We start from the raw sequence: 17,702 nt of genomic DNA, 5'->3' as shown, positions 1-17,702 counted from the left end.
GCAGCACAAGATTCTCTTATAAGCAGTTATCCTTTAAATTCTAAAGTCACTAGGGTGCAATCCACACTCGAGGTTCTTTCGTTTACGAGGTACTGCTGTACTGGTATGTTTCACTAATGCAAATGCAGATCAGGGGTTACACTGTAAAGAATACATGTTTGCACAACATGGTAATAGCGACTATGCCTTCCTAGGATCATACTACCCTGCTGGCTCCCGGTGACTGCTTTGCTCCTTCCTGGTCTTTTCAGCAGAGCAGCTAAGCCAGTGATGGCCAAACTTGGCCCTCCAGCTGTTTTGGGACTACAATTCCCATCATCCCTGACCACTGGTCCTGTTAGCTAGGGATGATGGGAGCTGTAGTCCAAAAACAGCTGGAGGGCCAAGTTTGGCCATCACTGAGCTAAGCCCAGGATTGGCTTACTGTGTTATCCAAACCCAGACTTGTTATAAAGCTCTTTCCTACTTAGCGATGAGCTGTAGTCAAGAACAAACCTTGGCTACAGCTTGTGATTAAAGGGGATAGAGACTGATATAGAGCCAGGGTCCAGGTGCCACACTAAGTCAAACCTTGGCTTAGCTGCCATGCTGCACTGAGCTAAAAGGACCAGGATGAACAAAGCAGCTGTGGTCACCTCCCTGGATGCCTGAATGCTCACACTAGACCATGGTTTGGTTTAGTATTATATGTGAATGCAACCCCTTTATCTCCCTTGGGATGTGAAATAAAAAAGTGGATGATTCTTAAGTCGCATATAGTGTATTATATTTCTTTGTCACACCACACTGCACCACACCTTTGTGATTTCTGATCACAGAGAATGATTACACACTCAGGGTGCATTGAAAAGAAGTCTTGCAAAAAGCAGGAGGGAGATGGAGAACAATCACAGTACTTCTCCCTCACCCCTGTGAAAAGTGAAAGTTTGGGGGAAAGGGCTTTCAAATGAAACACATCTGTGCAGGTGCTTATTGAGACTTAGCACCACCACCCAAAAATATGATGATCAGTCATGGACACTCAAACTTCCTTCCCACAGATTCATTCCCAAACACCAAAGGTTAAATTCTAAAGAAAGGTGAGGAAGGGGGCTGGGGATGTAGTTCTGGAGGATGGAAGGCACTCCCACCAATAATAGTTATAATATAACATGTTTGTTGCACATAAAAGAAATCTGATAAATCCCAGAATAAAGTAGCAGAAGTAGTGGAATAACTGCAAGTTGGTGAATGAGTTATGATTCATGAGAAAGCAAGAAGCACACTACCACCAACCCCACCCCCCACTCCTAATGTGGACTGGGTCTAGGTTAGAGGGCAATTAGAATGTACAGTAGGTTGACTACATGGACTAATCCAGCAATTTCTCATTTTTGGCACTGTTTTATGGATTTGATGTCATTAGACCCTTCAACACCTCCAGCAACAGTAGAACACATTCACTTAGCCATTTGAAAGGTCTGGATTTCTTTAGCTCTTTTTTAATCAAAGACGGAGTTTGAAATGTCAGCTCATGCCAGGGCTTAGATATAATGAAACTAAGCCACACTGGAGCTGCCAAAATACATTTGAAAAGAATGTGCTAATCACACAAGAACAACTTCAACATCCCTCCCTTTCGTAGCGTGGGAAGAAGGGGGAAACGTGACTGCAGGGATTTGTAAGTTGATGACCAGAGCAGACCAGGTCTCAAAAGTTTTGAAGAAAGAACCACAGATACAGTAGGTGAAAGAAGAAGGGGGGGGGCGGAATGAACCTGGGGTAGGTGATGAGGAAAATGAGGAAATGATTGAAAGTGAAAGAGCACACTGCCAAGAGTTGTATAGATAAGAAATACTTTCCTCTCTCCTTAAAATTTGAGAACTTGGGTTTATGTTTGGCCTGTTCACTGCATTGTTGTCTTGATACATGTGCAAAAGACAAGTAATTGCCGATTAATTCTCCAATCCAATTATGATTTTTGTTATAAAAATCCTGCTCAATGAACTACGTGAGAGAAAATGACAAGCAATGCCAGTTGGAGGACTGTTTCTGAAGTTGGCTAACACATTGGCCTTACTAGATACCAGTAATAGATTAAAATGTAAGACCTGAGTTATCTTTGTGCACCATTGCTGAAAGTCCATGCTATACTCTATGGAAGGGCAGGCAAGAACCAACAGAAAAATCTCTACATGCTTCAGATACAGTTTTCTAGATAAAACTTAGCACTTTTGTTGGTTTCCTCGCCACCACAGGAAGGAAAATGGCTTATTTTCTTAACCCACATGATTGCCTTTTAGCTTCTGATGTTGCATGCAAGTCAAATAACAAATTAGAAGTGAATCTAATATGGGAGATGGAGCTAAAGTTCAGCAAAAATGTCCTTAAACAAAAAGTGGGATGCTGCAGGAAAATTGAAACAATGGCAGCCTTCAACACTTCTGAAGTTACTGTACATGAACAAAAATAATTAGAGTAGTCATTTGTTTCAATTGAAATAAAGTACTTTAATATTTATAGTCTGTGCCAGAATTATAATGACTCTGGGGCTAGAAGTGAAGTGTCACAGCATGTTCCACATGTTTTTAACACTGTTTCTAAAAGCTCTAGAGGCTATTAAATTTAATGAACCCATCTGCTACGAAATAGAGGTCCAACATAATCAGTTTTCTCAGTGCCATATAATGCAGATGGCATTCCACAATCCACGTGCCCAGATAGTTTTGTTTTTTATGGTCTTCTTTAGGTGTGTGGGTATTTTTATTTTACTTTGTTTTGATGGTCTGAACATCTTTTATTGTCTGTGCTATTTTATTTTACAAATACAGTGTACCATGATGCCTGCAATGCAAAGTTTAACTAATTAAAATAAATACTGCCATTTAATAACACCCTTTCCCCTCCGTAGCAGTTTTGACAACCAGCAATTAGCTCAATGATATAATACTCTGCAGCTAATATAATCATTGAAAATTGCCCTAAGAACTTCCAGGTCTAGCACTAAGACAAAAGCAAACATGTAATTTATCAAATACAAAGGAGTTTGTTTCATGAATCAAAGATTCTAGGTAAAAGACTAGATGTGCATAATGCAGTTTATTCATGATATTGTAAAAGGTCTTAGAAATCAGGTGTCAATGTGGAAATGGAACCATTAAGTGGCCATCTTTACATTAGCTTGTCCATCTCCTCATGTGCTCTATTTTCAAGTGCTTTTATTTTATAAGAAGTGCTTTTATTGAGCTGAGCAACTCGACAGCTTCCTTAACCATTTGGAAGTCATCACAGCCCCTAGACTTTCACTGAAGCAGCATGTACATGCTTGTTCTTATTAACATCCAGCTGCTGAGGACAGGTCATCTTGGCTGCGCACCTACTGATTAAAAAAACACACCACTGCTCACTGCACTTTGAGCTCAAGTTCAGTCAAGATTGGAAGGGTTCATTATGTTTCTGCCAGTTGCTACTTTAGTTTTTGTGTGTGTCATGTAATGCAATGGGTGTCATGAGCAGTTCTATAGTTCACCTTTAACGAAATAGTCAGTAATGAAGCAAATATGGTACACTTGTTGAGAAAGCCGGATGTTTGGCTGCAACAGCTAGAACTCTGGAGCTAGGTCAGTCTTGCAAAATGTACATGGATATTTTTGGAAGTTTTTACAAAGGCTTATTCTGAACTTCAAAAGTGTGCCTTTCCCCATATTTGACTGGTTTGTCAGCAGCCACACTAGATGCTTCAGAGTCACCAGTTGGTACAGAATGCACGAATAAGAACTCTTATAGAAATCAGACTATCAGGGCATATTATACATATTCTGTTTCTGGGCCCAATTTGAAGTGCTGGTTTTGGTTTTAAATGCTTTGGGCCAGATTGTCTGAACGCCCAGCTGCACGAGCCTGCCTCCTAAACTCCAAAATCAGCTCCAATTCAGCAGCAGGACCATAAAAATATGCCTTACCAATAGAGAGAGAAAAAACATGAGTAGGGAGCACTCCTAATTTTCTTGTTTTGTAGCTTCTAAACAGAACTTGGCACTGGCTAAGTTTTAGTTGCTTTCAGTCAAGTTAGCACACAGCCAAATCTGATGGGTTAAATAACGTTTAAGCACCAGGAAAAACTTTTCTTTTTACCCAGGCATTTGCCCTTAATTTAAAGAGTTTCAGGTATCTGTGGCAAGATATATAAGACCTGTCATTTATCTGTATAGCTATATTTATTGAGCTTTTATTGGTTTTGTTTGCTATAATTTGTTTTTATACTATGTTTGTACGTCGCTTTGGGTCACTTTTATGAAGAAAGTGAAACATTCCAACTCTACAGTTCTATGGTTTTATAAATAAATAAACATTAAATAAATAAAAGCAGCACTCATAAAAAGTCTTGAGAAATGGTTTCTACAATGATGGACATGTCATGACAGAGTTTTCATTTTTAGCAAGTAAGGTATCCGCAGAGGTTAAGTATATGGAGAACTATCCAGTGTTTGAGAGTCAACTAGTCTTTTGTCATTCTACCTACAGCAAAAAATGTAAGGGGGAAATAGTAGAAGTTCAATTAAGAAATCTATGTCTGAAAAGAAAAGTACAAAAGACTGATAGCAGATGCTACCACAAAGTATGATGTTTAGAGCTATTTTGATTTTTTGAGATACTTGTAGAACAGGCACAAAATAAATTTCATTATTCCCTGCATAAATAACTGACTCACAAATAGCACTTCCTCCTCTCACCTTCTTATAAATGTTTTTTACTATAATTTGCATTCACAGTAATTGCTAATATTTACTTGCCGTAGTCATGTAAGAGCATTTCAAACTAACTGTGAAATATTGCAATGGGCTTTCAGAGCAGCAATCCATAATGTGCACTAGAAATAAGAGACCCTGGGCTCCTTTTACTGTGCTGAAAATGCTAATTATATTCACTTATGATAATAGCTCAATTAACAAAATGCCGTCTTTGGGAATTTCATCTGGAAGAAAGAGAGTGCGAAATTACTTTGATTTCTTCCTAAAACCTGATAAGACAGGCTCTTTTATATATAATGCTGAGGAAAGGTGATTTGACATAAGCTCATAAAATCTCTGCCTAAGTCTAAAAGGAGGAACTCCTGTCCTACTAGATGCGGTTCATCCATAGGGACAAGCTGTGAGCCACCCTTACCAACACCATGATCTGAATTGAGTCAGAAACTGTTCTTCTCCTAGGTATAAAGAGGATGAAGTAGCAGGGATGGCAAGACATTAATGGCAATGCCAAGTGGCAGGAAATTCCCAACAAGCTTCACCAAATATGAGCGAATATGGACTAGAGCTCATTTGAAGGTCTACCCAGGAGTAGCCAACACACTGCCTCCCATTGTTGCTGTTCTCCAACTCCCATCAGTCTCAGTCATCATGGTCGATGGTTAGAGAAGATGGACGCTATACTTCAACAACATCTGGAGGGCACAGCATTTGATACCTCTACTGCAAGTCATGGTCCCAGAATATAGTGTGCTGAAAACCCCACACTGGGCTACCCTCTAACATATTTCCAAGCGCTACCTTCATTTGCCAAGTGTGCATGAAGGAATGGGTTTCTGTGTAGTAAGTTTAAAAACTGACTCAACCCCCCCCCCACTTTTGTTCTTTCAAAAGAGAGCACTTTTAAATGCATAAAACTTGAACTGTTGAGCAAAACCATAATAAGAACACAACTGCATAAACAGCATGGCCTTGGCTCCCCAGGGAACAACGAAAACCCGTCAGAACTTTATCTTATGTGCCGACCACAAAATATGCACAAGACCAATGTCCGGGAAAAACGCCAAAAGCGTGTTCCCGGAGATTATGACGCCCCCCCAGATAAGAGTAGGAAGAGGAAGATCCTTTTATGGTCAGAAGTACAGGAAGAAAGATCCTTTTATGGTTAAGAGTACCAGAGCAGGAACATATGTGATGTCAACCTGCGTATACAAGTTGACGTGGCTGGGGAAGGGGGAGAGGATGCCTGGAGAGTATATAAACTGCATGAAACCTGTCATTTCTTTGGACTTGCTGTGGACTTGATCACGCAAGTGCCTTCTGCTATCCGAAGAGCAGAATAAACTCTTTCTTTGAATCAACCTCAGGTGTCGTTTGACTTCCTTCCTCCTGTCCCGGAGCAACGCTGACCCAATCGGTGAATTCCAATAAGGCTACATGCATTCACTGAACCCGACAAAGAGACTTAGGACACAGGTGTACCCTACATTTAAAGAAGAGCTAACACAGATTTAAAGCCCAGAGCTTCCTCGCCCCCCCATAGCATTATATGAATTGTAGTTTCTTAAGGATAGTGAGGGATAAGCTAAAGTTCCTAGGATTCTGATGTGGAAGCCATGTGCTTTGAATGTATAGCATGGATGTTTCCAAAGAGCACAAAAATGGCAAGAGTTGTATATGCTCTTCCTTGGCTACCTCTGGGCTCCTCTGCTGTAGTGGTGAATGATTTCCCCTAAAGCTGAGTGAGCAATTGTGCAAGGAGAACTTTCAACCACATTTGTAAAGGGAGAGCTAGAGCAAAAGTGGAAGAAGGGTGGTTTGATGGGGATAAGGAAAAGACATAGAAGCTGCCCATTCCCTCAAAACAACCCACGCATGTTGAGGAGTGAAAGGGCAAGACGGGTTTGTACTGAGTTCAGTGGCTAGTTCTCCACCTATGGGTGAATGGATTGTGTTCTTACCATAAAAATCCCTAATGCTAATCATTCCCAGTGCTGAACTTTTCTTCTTTTTATTCCCTCTCCATTGCTTACTTTTTGGTGTGTTCCACAGAGACCCCAATATCTCTTTCCAGGGTACAGTCAATTTAAACCTCATCAATGTTTATGTGTATTTGGGTTTTTATGTGTGTGGCACTTTGCAATTACTTACACTGGATCTTATCAGCCATTATGTTGCCCAGTCACCCAGTTTAAAGGGATCCTTACTGAGCGGTTCAGAATCTGATTGGGATTTTATTATCCAGAACAATTTGTGTCATCTGCAAACTAGGGAACCTCCTTGTTCACTCCGACTCCAGGTCATCCCCATCACCCCGGCTGGAAATTGCAACTTTACATTTCCTGAGTCTTCCCTTCACTGAAATTAATCTTAGCCTTGCAAACAGCTTTTGTAAATAATGGAAATATAGCTAATTCCACAATAATCCACTTGAAAACACATTGAAGCTGTATTACAGTGATAATATGTTGATGTCAGGGTAGAGCAATTTGGAGTCTTGGTCACACTCCAGTGATCTTGAATTTGTAGATTTTTAAAAATATATATATGAATACAAATACACAGGAAATAAAGTGTAGCCTGGACTCAACCAGCCAGGTGCACACACAGAATCCAGCTCAAGGGCTCCCTCTAGCAATGGGACTTCCCTTCCTCCTCCTTCTGTGTCCCACCCCCAAATATGCCTTGAGGGTTGGGAGAATAGTGTGGAGGGGAGAAGAGGAGGACCGTGCCATCTGGCAAGCAGAAATGCTTGTGCTGACAAGAATGATTGGAAGAGAGTGGCATTGAACTCCTCCCTCTAAATGGAGTTTGCCAAAGAAAGCAGTTTAATTGCACTGCATTGCAATGTTTATCAAACAAACATAGGGCTGCCTCTGAAGATGGTTTGGAAACTTCAGCTGGTGCAGAATTTGATGCAGAATTTGGTGCAAGACGGTTTGAGCATATTATACCGACCCTGGCCTGACTGCACTGGCTGCCAATTAGCTTCTAGGCCCAATTCAAAGAGCTGGTTTTGACCTAGAAAGCCTTGAATAGCTCAGGACCACAATGCCTCAAGGACCACCTCTCCCTATATAAACCAATCTGAACTCTGCGTATATAAACCGATCTGGACCTCATCTGAGGCCCTTCTTTGTGTGCCTCCTCTATGAGAAGTCCGGAGGGTGGCAACACCAGAACAGGCCTTTTCTGTAGTGGCTCCCCGTCTGTAGAATGCCTTCATTATATATCAGGCAAAAACATTCCACTTCAACCAGGCCTTAATATTCTTTTAAATGTGATTGTGGGAGGGGGCATTCTTATTTTATTTTTAACTATTTATTTTGTGCTTTTATCCTGTATTTTTATTTTGTCCATCCATCCATACAGAATTACACTAATCCATCCATCCATCCATACAGAATTACACTAATAAATGGGAAAGCATGTTAGGATATTTCCGTTCCACCTTAAAAGGGAGCAGGCTTTGTGAGTCAGAGTCTGCGTATTTCCTGTTCACAGGATGTTTATGTTTCTATTGCTTTCGTTTCTCTCTGTGTCGGAGACACTGACGCAGGCAGTCATGTCTTTCTTTGTTCTGATCGACGCTGAATAAAACTTGTAAATACAATGCTCTCCTGAGTGCGACTTCTGCTGTGAATTATCTGCTGATAGAGTGTGCATGAGCTCTAGAATGTGGCAAGATATTTTCTAGAAACTCATGTCGCTAATTGCTGATACTGCGCGCCTACGGGAGATCGATGGATCGTCCGGCAGACGGCTTGGGGCCATGATGGACTTTATCTCCCTGGCAGTATCCCAACAAAGCAAGCATGATAAAAACTGATTCTAACATAGGAAACTGTCTTTTAACAAACCCTATCAGTAGTCCAGCAACCTCAGCATTGTCTACCAATGACTGGCAGAGGATTTGCAGTCCTACCTGCAAGGACTAAACCTGGCTAGGGCTTTCAGCATATAGCATACAGCTGAGCCTCTACCACTGAGGTACAGCCCTATCAGCAGTTTTGTGAGCAGTTACTAAGTGCTTAGGTTATAAAGTTCCAGTTAGCCTTCAACTGACAGATACTGCATCCATATGATAAGATAGAAGAATCCAGACAGCTGATGTGCAAGGCAATTTCACACAACTAACCATTTGGCTCCCAGACACAAAATAACACTCTCAGGGCCTTAACTCAAGTGAGAGGTGCAATCAAAAGAACATTATCAGCTCTTTTCCTGCCCACACGAAGGCAAGCACTTATTGATGACCACACCAAATATTGCTGTGAAAGACAGATGATAAGCGAGGTCATCATAATTCCAATGTTACTCGAAGAAATCAGGTTTAAAGGTAGCTCAAGAGAGTATGAAAAATGTTATTGCAATTGGAGATGCTCAGATGTGACTAACATTACAAAAGAGGGAGACTTGCACAAAGACAAGACTGTATATATCACAAAGCTACTGTCCTATATTGTGTAAGACCAGTTTCATAAGTTGCACAAACAGCCCCTAATAGTATAGTTGATATGTTGGACTCGCAGAAGGTAATGGTTTTATCATCAAAAATTCTCTTTATACCCAGGGAATGCAGCCAGTAAATATCAGTTGAACCTATGGAGAAGCCAAAATGATAACCAGCTTAGAGCTCCCCACCAACCCAAAATACCCTCCCCACTTCTCTTTGCTTGCTGCCAAGCTGGGAAGGGCAGTGGCAGAAAGTGAAAAGTGTGGAGGGCAGTATTTTCCCTCCCTCCCTCTCACATGTGGTGTCGCCTTGTTGGTGCTGGCCCATGACAGGGCCTTCTTGGTGATGGCTCCCTGTTTGTGGAATGCTCTTCCTGGAGAGATGTGCTTGTTTCCCTCATTATTAACATTCAGGAGGAATATGAAAAGATCCCTTTTCACCCAGGGATTTGTTGGCTGAAAGACACTGTTTCCAGCAAACATTAACCATTATTAACTGTGAGAATACTTGAATGGTTTTAATGTTTTAGATGTTCTAGGTGTGGAGAGGTTATCCTGTGAGAAGGAGGAAGGGCTTTCAGGAAGTCTTTTGAGGATAGAGCGGAAGTAAAACAGGGATTTTTCCTTTGCTTGGATTGTGATCCACAGCAGAGAAAGTGGAAGGTAGTGGACCTATGCTTTCAGGTGACTCATGAAAAAATTCTGAAATTTGTCTCCAAGCCAAGGTAAAGAAAAACCTGACTGGCAACACTAAGAAGAAGCTGCTTTTATAGCAGTTGAACTATTTGTCCACCTAAACCAGTCTCATCTGCTTCAACTGGCAGAAGCCTGCTGGAGTTTCAGGTAGAGATCTTTCACGTTACCTGCTGCCTGTTGCATTTAGCTGGAGGTGCCAGGTAGTCTATGCATACAAAAACCACAATACAATTGTATTCCTGCACAATGCAAGTAGGTGGAATTTATTAATGCTTCTCCCTACTCTTGAGGAACTGTAAGATTCTCCTTTCTGCATCACCCACTTTAAAACTCCCTTATTAAGACAGAGGGAAGAAAATGGGCCCGTGGGGAAAGATTCCTTCTATCAGGTCCTCACCATATGCCAGACAGTTGATCACGTGAGACTCAATGATAGACTTTACATAATGGGCCTAATTATCCTGTTATAATGTCTGAACAAATATCAACTAAAGATTTCTGCCAGGAAACTGCAATTAGCAATAGGGAACCAGAGCTATCAATTATTATCCCTTTAATATCCAAAAAGACAACACAAAAACCAGAGCCCACAAAAAAGAGGACTAGAGAATTGGAGATCAAGATTGGAAATCCACAATTTAACCCTGATTCAAACCAAGAAGCATATTAAAATCTATCCATTGTCATAGATTTGTCAGAATAACACAGTTTAAAGTTGTACAGTTCCTTTAGCACAGCAATGAACGTGAATGCTAACAATGTTTCCAGATAGAGGTAATGTTAGTTCTCATATAAATTTGCACAAAGCTAATGAATCTCAAATTTATTTATATGTTTAACATTTTCAAAAAGTGAGATTGAGCTCACCTGGTGAGATTTCTGAGATTTGTCTAGTTCTGGTGGAGGTTAAGAAACAGAAAAGAACTATAGAAAATCTGTACAGGCAATTAGAACAAATGTTAGATTCTACTCACACTAAGCTACAAGTGTGTGTGATAGCTCTTTATATAAAGAGATCCCACCATATGTTATCCCTGTTTAGAAATGTATTGTTTCTAAAATAACTGCAAGTAAGTTCTACAAACAATCAAAATGATCTACTACTTACCATAAAAAACACGTGAAAACGAAACAAACACAAAATAAAAGGTTATATTGTCATTGGAAAACAATACCGGTTCTAATATTTTCTACCAATCATGCTTATAGGCATACAGTAAAAGGAGAAAGGGTATTTACTCAACTTCAACATGAAAGGCATCTCCCTTTTAAAAATGTAATAGTACATTCTTAAACATATTGTTCACATACTAAAAACTCCCAAGGCATTTCTGCAAGGTTTCCTGTTGGAATCCTGAGCATACCAGCTTCTATGTACACATATCTTCAGAATATGATTTCCAAACTCACCTTGAAGTTGTTTCCTCCTTTTTTGGGTTGGGATTTAACTGGAGATGCCCCCTCTCCATTCCACCCACCCCAACCTCAAATTAGGAGAGCGCAATTTTGGATTAGATCTATCACATATCCACCAGATTCAGCTTAACATCTGCCACATTCATGAAAATGGTATGCAGAATTAGTTTATTGCGTGTAGGGTAAAATATGTAGATTAGGAGCCATTCACATACCTGGTATCCTTGTTAGTAATTAACAAGTTACCTACCTCTGCTTTATAGCATTGGAACTATAACCTTGTGACTTGACCTACTGGTATTGACTAGGGGTATGTGTCAGCAACGTGTGCACCCCAAATAACAAGAGGAATTGGAGTGATTTGGGTCCTGATCTCACATTCCTCAGGCCAGATTGCATCATTAACAATGTATCTCAAGGTGGATCAAGGAACCCATAACTTCCAAGTTGCTCTGTGGTCTCATTTCCCCCCCCCCTCAATAAAAAACCTTAAATGTGCAATCTATTTGTTTGAGCTTTATCTAGGGGCACTTCCCTTGTGTCCAGTTTTCAATCTGATTGTCCACAAATAAAATTGGGGAGGGAACACGATTTCTATTTTCTATCACGCTAAAGTCTTCCTTTGCAGAACCACTAGATTTTTGAAAATTGGCAGGCTTCATCCCCCACAAAAGCATGACCAAGCATGCAATTTGCATTCAAATCTATCAGGAAATCAAAACATTACAGGTCTTTGTTAAAAAATATAATTTTTAAAGGTTCCTTGCATAAAACCCCCTGGATGGGTCTGCATGAAATTTGACATGGGAGGGCTCATTTGCCTGCAAATTCTATCTACTTATGTGAAAAGAAAAAATGTTATAGTTATTTTGAACTCCTGAATTTTGGATGTAACAGATCAGATTCAGACCCAAAAAACTAATCAATAGAATGACCAGAGGAGGTCCAAAGCAGATTGGGCTGCTTCCAAATGCTACAAATACAGATATAAAGCAAGTCTTGTGGTTGTTGCACATACAAATTTAATAAATTAAATTAAAATTTAAAAATCCCTAGTATTGACTGCAGTTGTATGAGTTTTATATGCATTAGCTGATTTATACTTATGCCATACATTTGTACTTTATGTGCTTGACAAGCAAAATGGCAGCTTTGTTTACTGGGCTTTAATACATGAAGCCTTACATTCTCTACAAATGAAAGGCTTCCCAGTAACTGCTGCAGGTGAAATTAGTCAATTCAATGTAATGTAATGTAAATTGAACTTCATCTTAGCAGCTCATGCACAATCCAGTGTCAAGGAAGCAAAAGCTCAGGACATTCTATGTAGTGTCAAATGCAATATGAGAACAATACCAAATTCCTTTGGGTGTTCTGCAAATAAACAGGATGTATTAAACGTTGCCTCTTGAAGACTTACAGTGCTGTCAACATAGGCTTCAGTCCATACCACGTCGTGCTCTTGATCGATCACTTTGGGTCGACTAAGCACATGGAGATATTCCATAACGTTTTCCTGAACATCGGCTAGAGTAGATATCTGAGTGAAAAACCCTGCGGAAGTTCAAAAAACACACACAGAGAGAGAGAGAAACATGAGGCCATGCAGACAGAGGGGAGCATAGAATATGCATAATAATTACACTCATCTTGTCTTCTGTTTGCGCAGAAAGAAATAGGGGAAAGGGGGGGGGAGGGTGAACCTGAAGGAAAAAAAATTCTGAAGAAGCCTTGTCACGCATTAATTTGTGAAAGCACAAGTCTGTGAAATGATATGTCAGTCCTGAAAGGTTCCATTCCTCAGAGTGTTATACACCATTGCACAGCCTGTCCTAATTTGTTTGGTTCCAAGTCAATTTTTCAGCTTCAGGATAAAGTAAAAGTGGAAGAAGTTTGTTCTTAAAGGTAAATGCTTTTTAAAAATACTAGGGATCTATTAACTTTTTAGAGCCTTCCCCCTACCCCCACCCCATTCTAAGTACCCAGCATCACAAACGTAAGGCTGGTATTGTAAAAAAATGTCTGGTTGTATCCAATTCTTGCTCTTCACCAGAATACAGAATTCCAAGCACCATAATTTCTTCTTCTGCCCATTGCAGTGGCCAGATGCTACATACAGTGCAGTCCATAGTTATCCACTGAGCCAGTAAGGAACTAAATAACTCTTATGTACTGAGAGTACTATGTGGACTGCATCACTAGGCTTAGGGAGTGATCCTAACTCAAAATATATTGTATGCTAGAAGTAATCCTAAACCCCAATCTATAATGGGAGTTGGAACTTGTATCCCTTCTCTGGCAGAGGGACTCGATCATGGTGAAAATCCCTGCTGTGACCACTGCAGATGTGAGCTATTGTGAAGCCAATGCAACAGTGGTAGCCAGAGTAAGGTCCCAAATGGGGGTTTCCAGGGTCAGGGCAGAGCCTACAAGTCCATTTGCTGGAGAAGATCCTAATCTCAGCCTCTCTGCTGTGCCAGCCAGAAGTTGGCAAGGTTTTGAAAGTGTTGGGTAGCTCCACTGCTCTGAGTGGCCCAGTCCTCTGTTAGGAGTGCTCATGCTGATATTCTAAAGACTTTTTTTTGGTTTATGTGCATTTGTTGATATCTGGCACTCTCTCTCTCTCTCTGTCTGTCTCTCTCTCTCTCTCTCTCTCTGTGTGTGTGTGTGTGTGTGTGTGTGTAAATTTCACGTTCTGAGATTTTGTCAATTTTGAGCATCACATTAGTCTCTGCACAGAAAAGGACAGCTGTGGAAAAAGACACAGAACAGTACTTGCAGACATTATTACAGCAAGGAAGCTTGAGGGCTAACCACACATATTGCAAGCAAGGCACAGACATGTAAAAAAAAAAAAAGCCCAAGGTTGTTTTTCTTAGGTGAAGTAGCTTCAGGAGCAGGATCTGGAGTAGAGAACTGACACAGAGGCAAGGGTACTTGAAATGCTGAATGAGGTCATCCACTGGTTTGAGCAGAATTTATTTGTTTTGTTTATTAAACCATTTACATACCCCCTTTCACTTTAAAAGCACCAAAGCAGGCAAATGTGTGGATGGCACCCAACTCCACTACTTATTTCCATCAGGTGGAGCAGTGGGGGTGCAAAGTCAGTGCCAGGATGCAGGAAAGGTTGGGAGGAGAGCCAGCAAACTGAAGCTCAATCCATACAAGGCAGAGACAATGCAAGTGGGTGGTTCACCTGCCAGGTAAGTGGTGTTCAACCTGTTCCAGAGGGGGTTCCACTCCTGCTAAAGGGAACTTCAGGCCCAGAGGCTAAACACAGCCCTCTAGGCCTCTCTTTCTGCCCCGTGGGCCTCTTCCCCAGGTCACAGCCCCTCCCCAGCCACATTCCCCTCTCCCCAGGACACACCACTCACCAGCCTTGCTTCACACCCTCCTTGAGTGTTTTTGCCTGGCTGGAATGTATCCTTGTACTCTGATAATGACTTTTGCTTGCCTGGATGGAAGATAGAGAGGGGTGTGTGAGAGTGTAAGTAGAAACTAGTCTGGTGCTCAAAGGTCAAATAAACACCTGTTGCTATGCCCACTTTTGCCTCTAGCTCTGCTGGCCACCATAGGCATGTTAGCCCTAGGAGTTTCCTCCAGCCCTGGACTACATATTCAGGTTGATAGCCTGGGGGCGCACATTGATTCATCTTTGTCACTGGGGAGACAAACTGCCTGGATTGCTATTGGGTCCACTTGAGCTGGTACAGCCTTACCTGGGAAGGAATAGCCTAGTTTCAGTCACCTATGTACCAGTAGGGATGCTGGTGGCGCTGTGGGTTAAACCACAGAACCTAGGACTTGCCGATCAGAAGGTTGGCGGTTCGAATCCCCGCAACGGGGTGAGCTCGGTTGCTCGGCCCCTGCTCCTGCCAACCTAGCAGTTCGAAAGCACATCAAAGTGCAAGTAGATAAATAGGTACCGCTCCGGTGGGAAGGTAAACAGCGTTTCCATGCGCTGCTCTGGTTCGCCAGAAGTGGCTTAGTCATGCTGGCCACATGCTGTACACTGGCTCCCTTGGCCAATAAAGCGAGATGAGCGCCGCAACCCCAGAGTTGGCTACGACTGGACCTAATGGTCAAGGGTCCCTTTACCTTTACCTTATGTACTAGTAATCCCCTTCTTGGTTTATTGTACTGTGCTGTAAGTGGGAAAACTGATAGAGGTCCAGAAACCTTTATCAGTTCAAAATACAGCTGTGAGACTGATAACTGGGGAAGGGGAAATATGAGTAAAACACTTCCTTCATCTTCACTGGCATGCAGTCCATTTCCAAACCCAGCTTGAAGTGTAAGGATCATTTCTTCACATCTGTATCTATCGGGACCTTAAGATCCTCAGAGGTCCTTATCCGAGTTTCCCACCTGGTGGGTTTAGCAGATTGCTACAAGTGAAAGGGTCTTTTCAGTGGTGACATGCCAGCTGTTGAATGAGCTCCCTAGAGCTCACATGGCACCTTTTCCATGCTAGACAAAGACCATCTCATTTTTTATGCTGTATTAATTTTTCTTGCTTTTTTCTACCATTAATTAATTTTAACTTTTGTAATCTGTTTTAGGTTACCTGGACATCTAGAGCTGCCAATAAATACAGTAAATAAGTAAGATGGACAGTAAACTGGCAAGTGACAGTTTGGAGCAGAAAAGCAGTGAGAAAAAGAACTAAGTGCTTTGTTACACTTATGCAGGTAGCATGCCATTTCATCCTACATTGAAATGTGTGAGCCATTCTCTGCAGAACATCACAATTTAGGATACTACAGCAGCGGGTCTAAATAGCCAATCTTTTAGTTATTTCTTAGTGATATAATAGCTTAATAATAACTCCACAGGTTCAACTGCCTGTGGATTTCTGAAAAATAAGCATGGATTTCTGAAAAATAAGTCATGTCAGACTAACCTGATCTCGTTTTTTGACAGAATTACAAGCCTGGTAGATGAAGGGAACGCAGTGGATGTAGCCTACCTTGATTTCAGCAAGGCATTTGACAAGGTGCCCCATGATATTCTTGTAAAGAAGCTGGTAAAATGCGGTCTTGACTATGCTACCACTCAGTGGATTTGTAACTGGCTGACTGACCGAACCCAAAGGGTGCTCATCAATGGTTCCTCTTCATCCTGGAGAAGAGTGACTAGTGGGGTGCCACAGGGTTCTGTCTTGGGCCCGGTCTTATTCAACATCTTTATCAACGACTTGGATGATGGACTCAAGGGCATCCTGATCAAATTTGCAGATGACACCGAACTGGGAGGGGTGGCTAACACCCCAGAGGACAGGATCACACTTCAAAACGACCTTGACAGATTAGAGAACTGGGCCAAAACAAACAAGATGAATTTTAACAGGGAGAAATGTAAAGTATTGCACTTGGGCAAAAAAAATGAGAGGCACAAATACAAGATGGGTGACACCTGGCTTGAGAGCAGTACATGTGAAAAGGATCTAGGAGTCTTGGTTGACCACAAACTTGACATGAGCCAACAGTGTGACGCGGCAGCTAAAAAAGCCAATGCAATTCTGGGCTGCATCAATAGGAGTATAGCATCTAGATCAAGGGAAGTAATAGTGCCACTGTATTCTGCTCTGGTCAGACCTCACCTGGAGTACTGTGTCCAGTTCTGGGCACCACAATTCAAGAAGGACACTGACAAACTGGAACGTGTCCAGAGGAGGGCAACCAAAATGGTAAAAGGCCTGGAAACGATGCCTTATGAGGAACGGCTAAGGGAGCTGGGCATGTTTAGCCTGGAGAAGAGGAGGTTAAGGGGTGATATGATAGCCATGTTCAAATATATAAAAGGATGTCACATAGAGGAGGGAGAAAGGTTGTTTTCTGCTGCTCCAGAGAAGCGGACACGGAGCAATGGATCCAAACTACAAGAAAGAAGATTCCACCTAAACATTAGGAAGAACTTCCTGACAGTAAGAGCTGTTCGACAGTGGAATTTGCTGCCAAGGAGTGTGGTGGAGTCTCCTACTTTGGAGGTCTTTAAGCAGAGGCTTGACAACCATATGTCAGGAGTGCTCTGATGGTGTTTCCTGCTTGGCAGGGGGTTGGACTCGATGGCCCTTGTGGTCTCTTCCAACTCTATGTTTCTATGATTCTATGATATGATTCTATGCCTCTTGTCACCATTTTGTCCCCACACAGACTGATGTATTGATGAATTTTCTCAACCTCTTTCATCCGTGTTATGTAAAGTGTGAGGCACATGGTGTACAATTAATATTTAAATAAACTAACATTAAAGGGAAGGGACTGTCAAATTACTATAGTGAGGTAGACTATTTTCTTAAAGACTCGCCTAATACTGGCTCTTTTGTTTGTGGCTAACTAAAACATTGAAGTACGCCTTTGTTTTCACAGCTGGCAAGCTTTCAGTTGTAATTGACTGTTGAGG

At 41.6% G+C, this 17,702-nt stretch overlaps 1 protein-coding gene across 4 annotated transcripts in view; it reads right to left on the bottom strand.

Moving 5' to 3' along the window:
• CACNA2D3 (calcium voltage-gated channel auxiliary subunit alpha2delta 3) overlaps positions 1–17,702 on the bottom strand; it is a 482,706-nt gene that overhangs the window by 162,937 nt on the left and 302,067 nt on the right. For all 4 annotated transcript variants that reach the window (XR_014522462.1, XR_014522463.1, XR_014522464.1 and 1 more), the window contains exon 13: positions 12,715–12,848. Coding sequence is in view for 1 of the 4 variants with exons in the window: in XM_083489214.1 (XP_083345340.1) it covers positions 12,715–12,848 (134 nt within the window). In the remaining 3 variants the exon portion in view is untranslated. The remainder of the gene's footprint in view (positions 1–12,714; positions 12,849–17,702) is intronic.

The sequence above is a fragment of the Podarcis liolepis genome (assembly GCF_965112155.1).
Source record: "Podarcis liolepis genome assembly, chromosome: 2".
Classification (NCBI taxonomy): Eukaryota; Metazoa; Chordata; class Lepidosauria; order Squamata; family Lacertidae; genus Podarcis; species Podarcis liolepis.
This window is presented reverse-complemented; position numbering and strand designations above follow the sequence as displayed.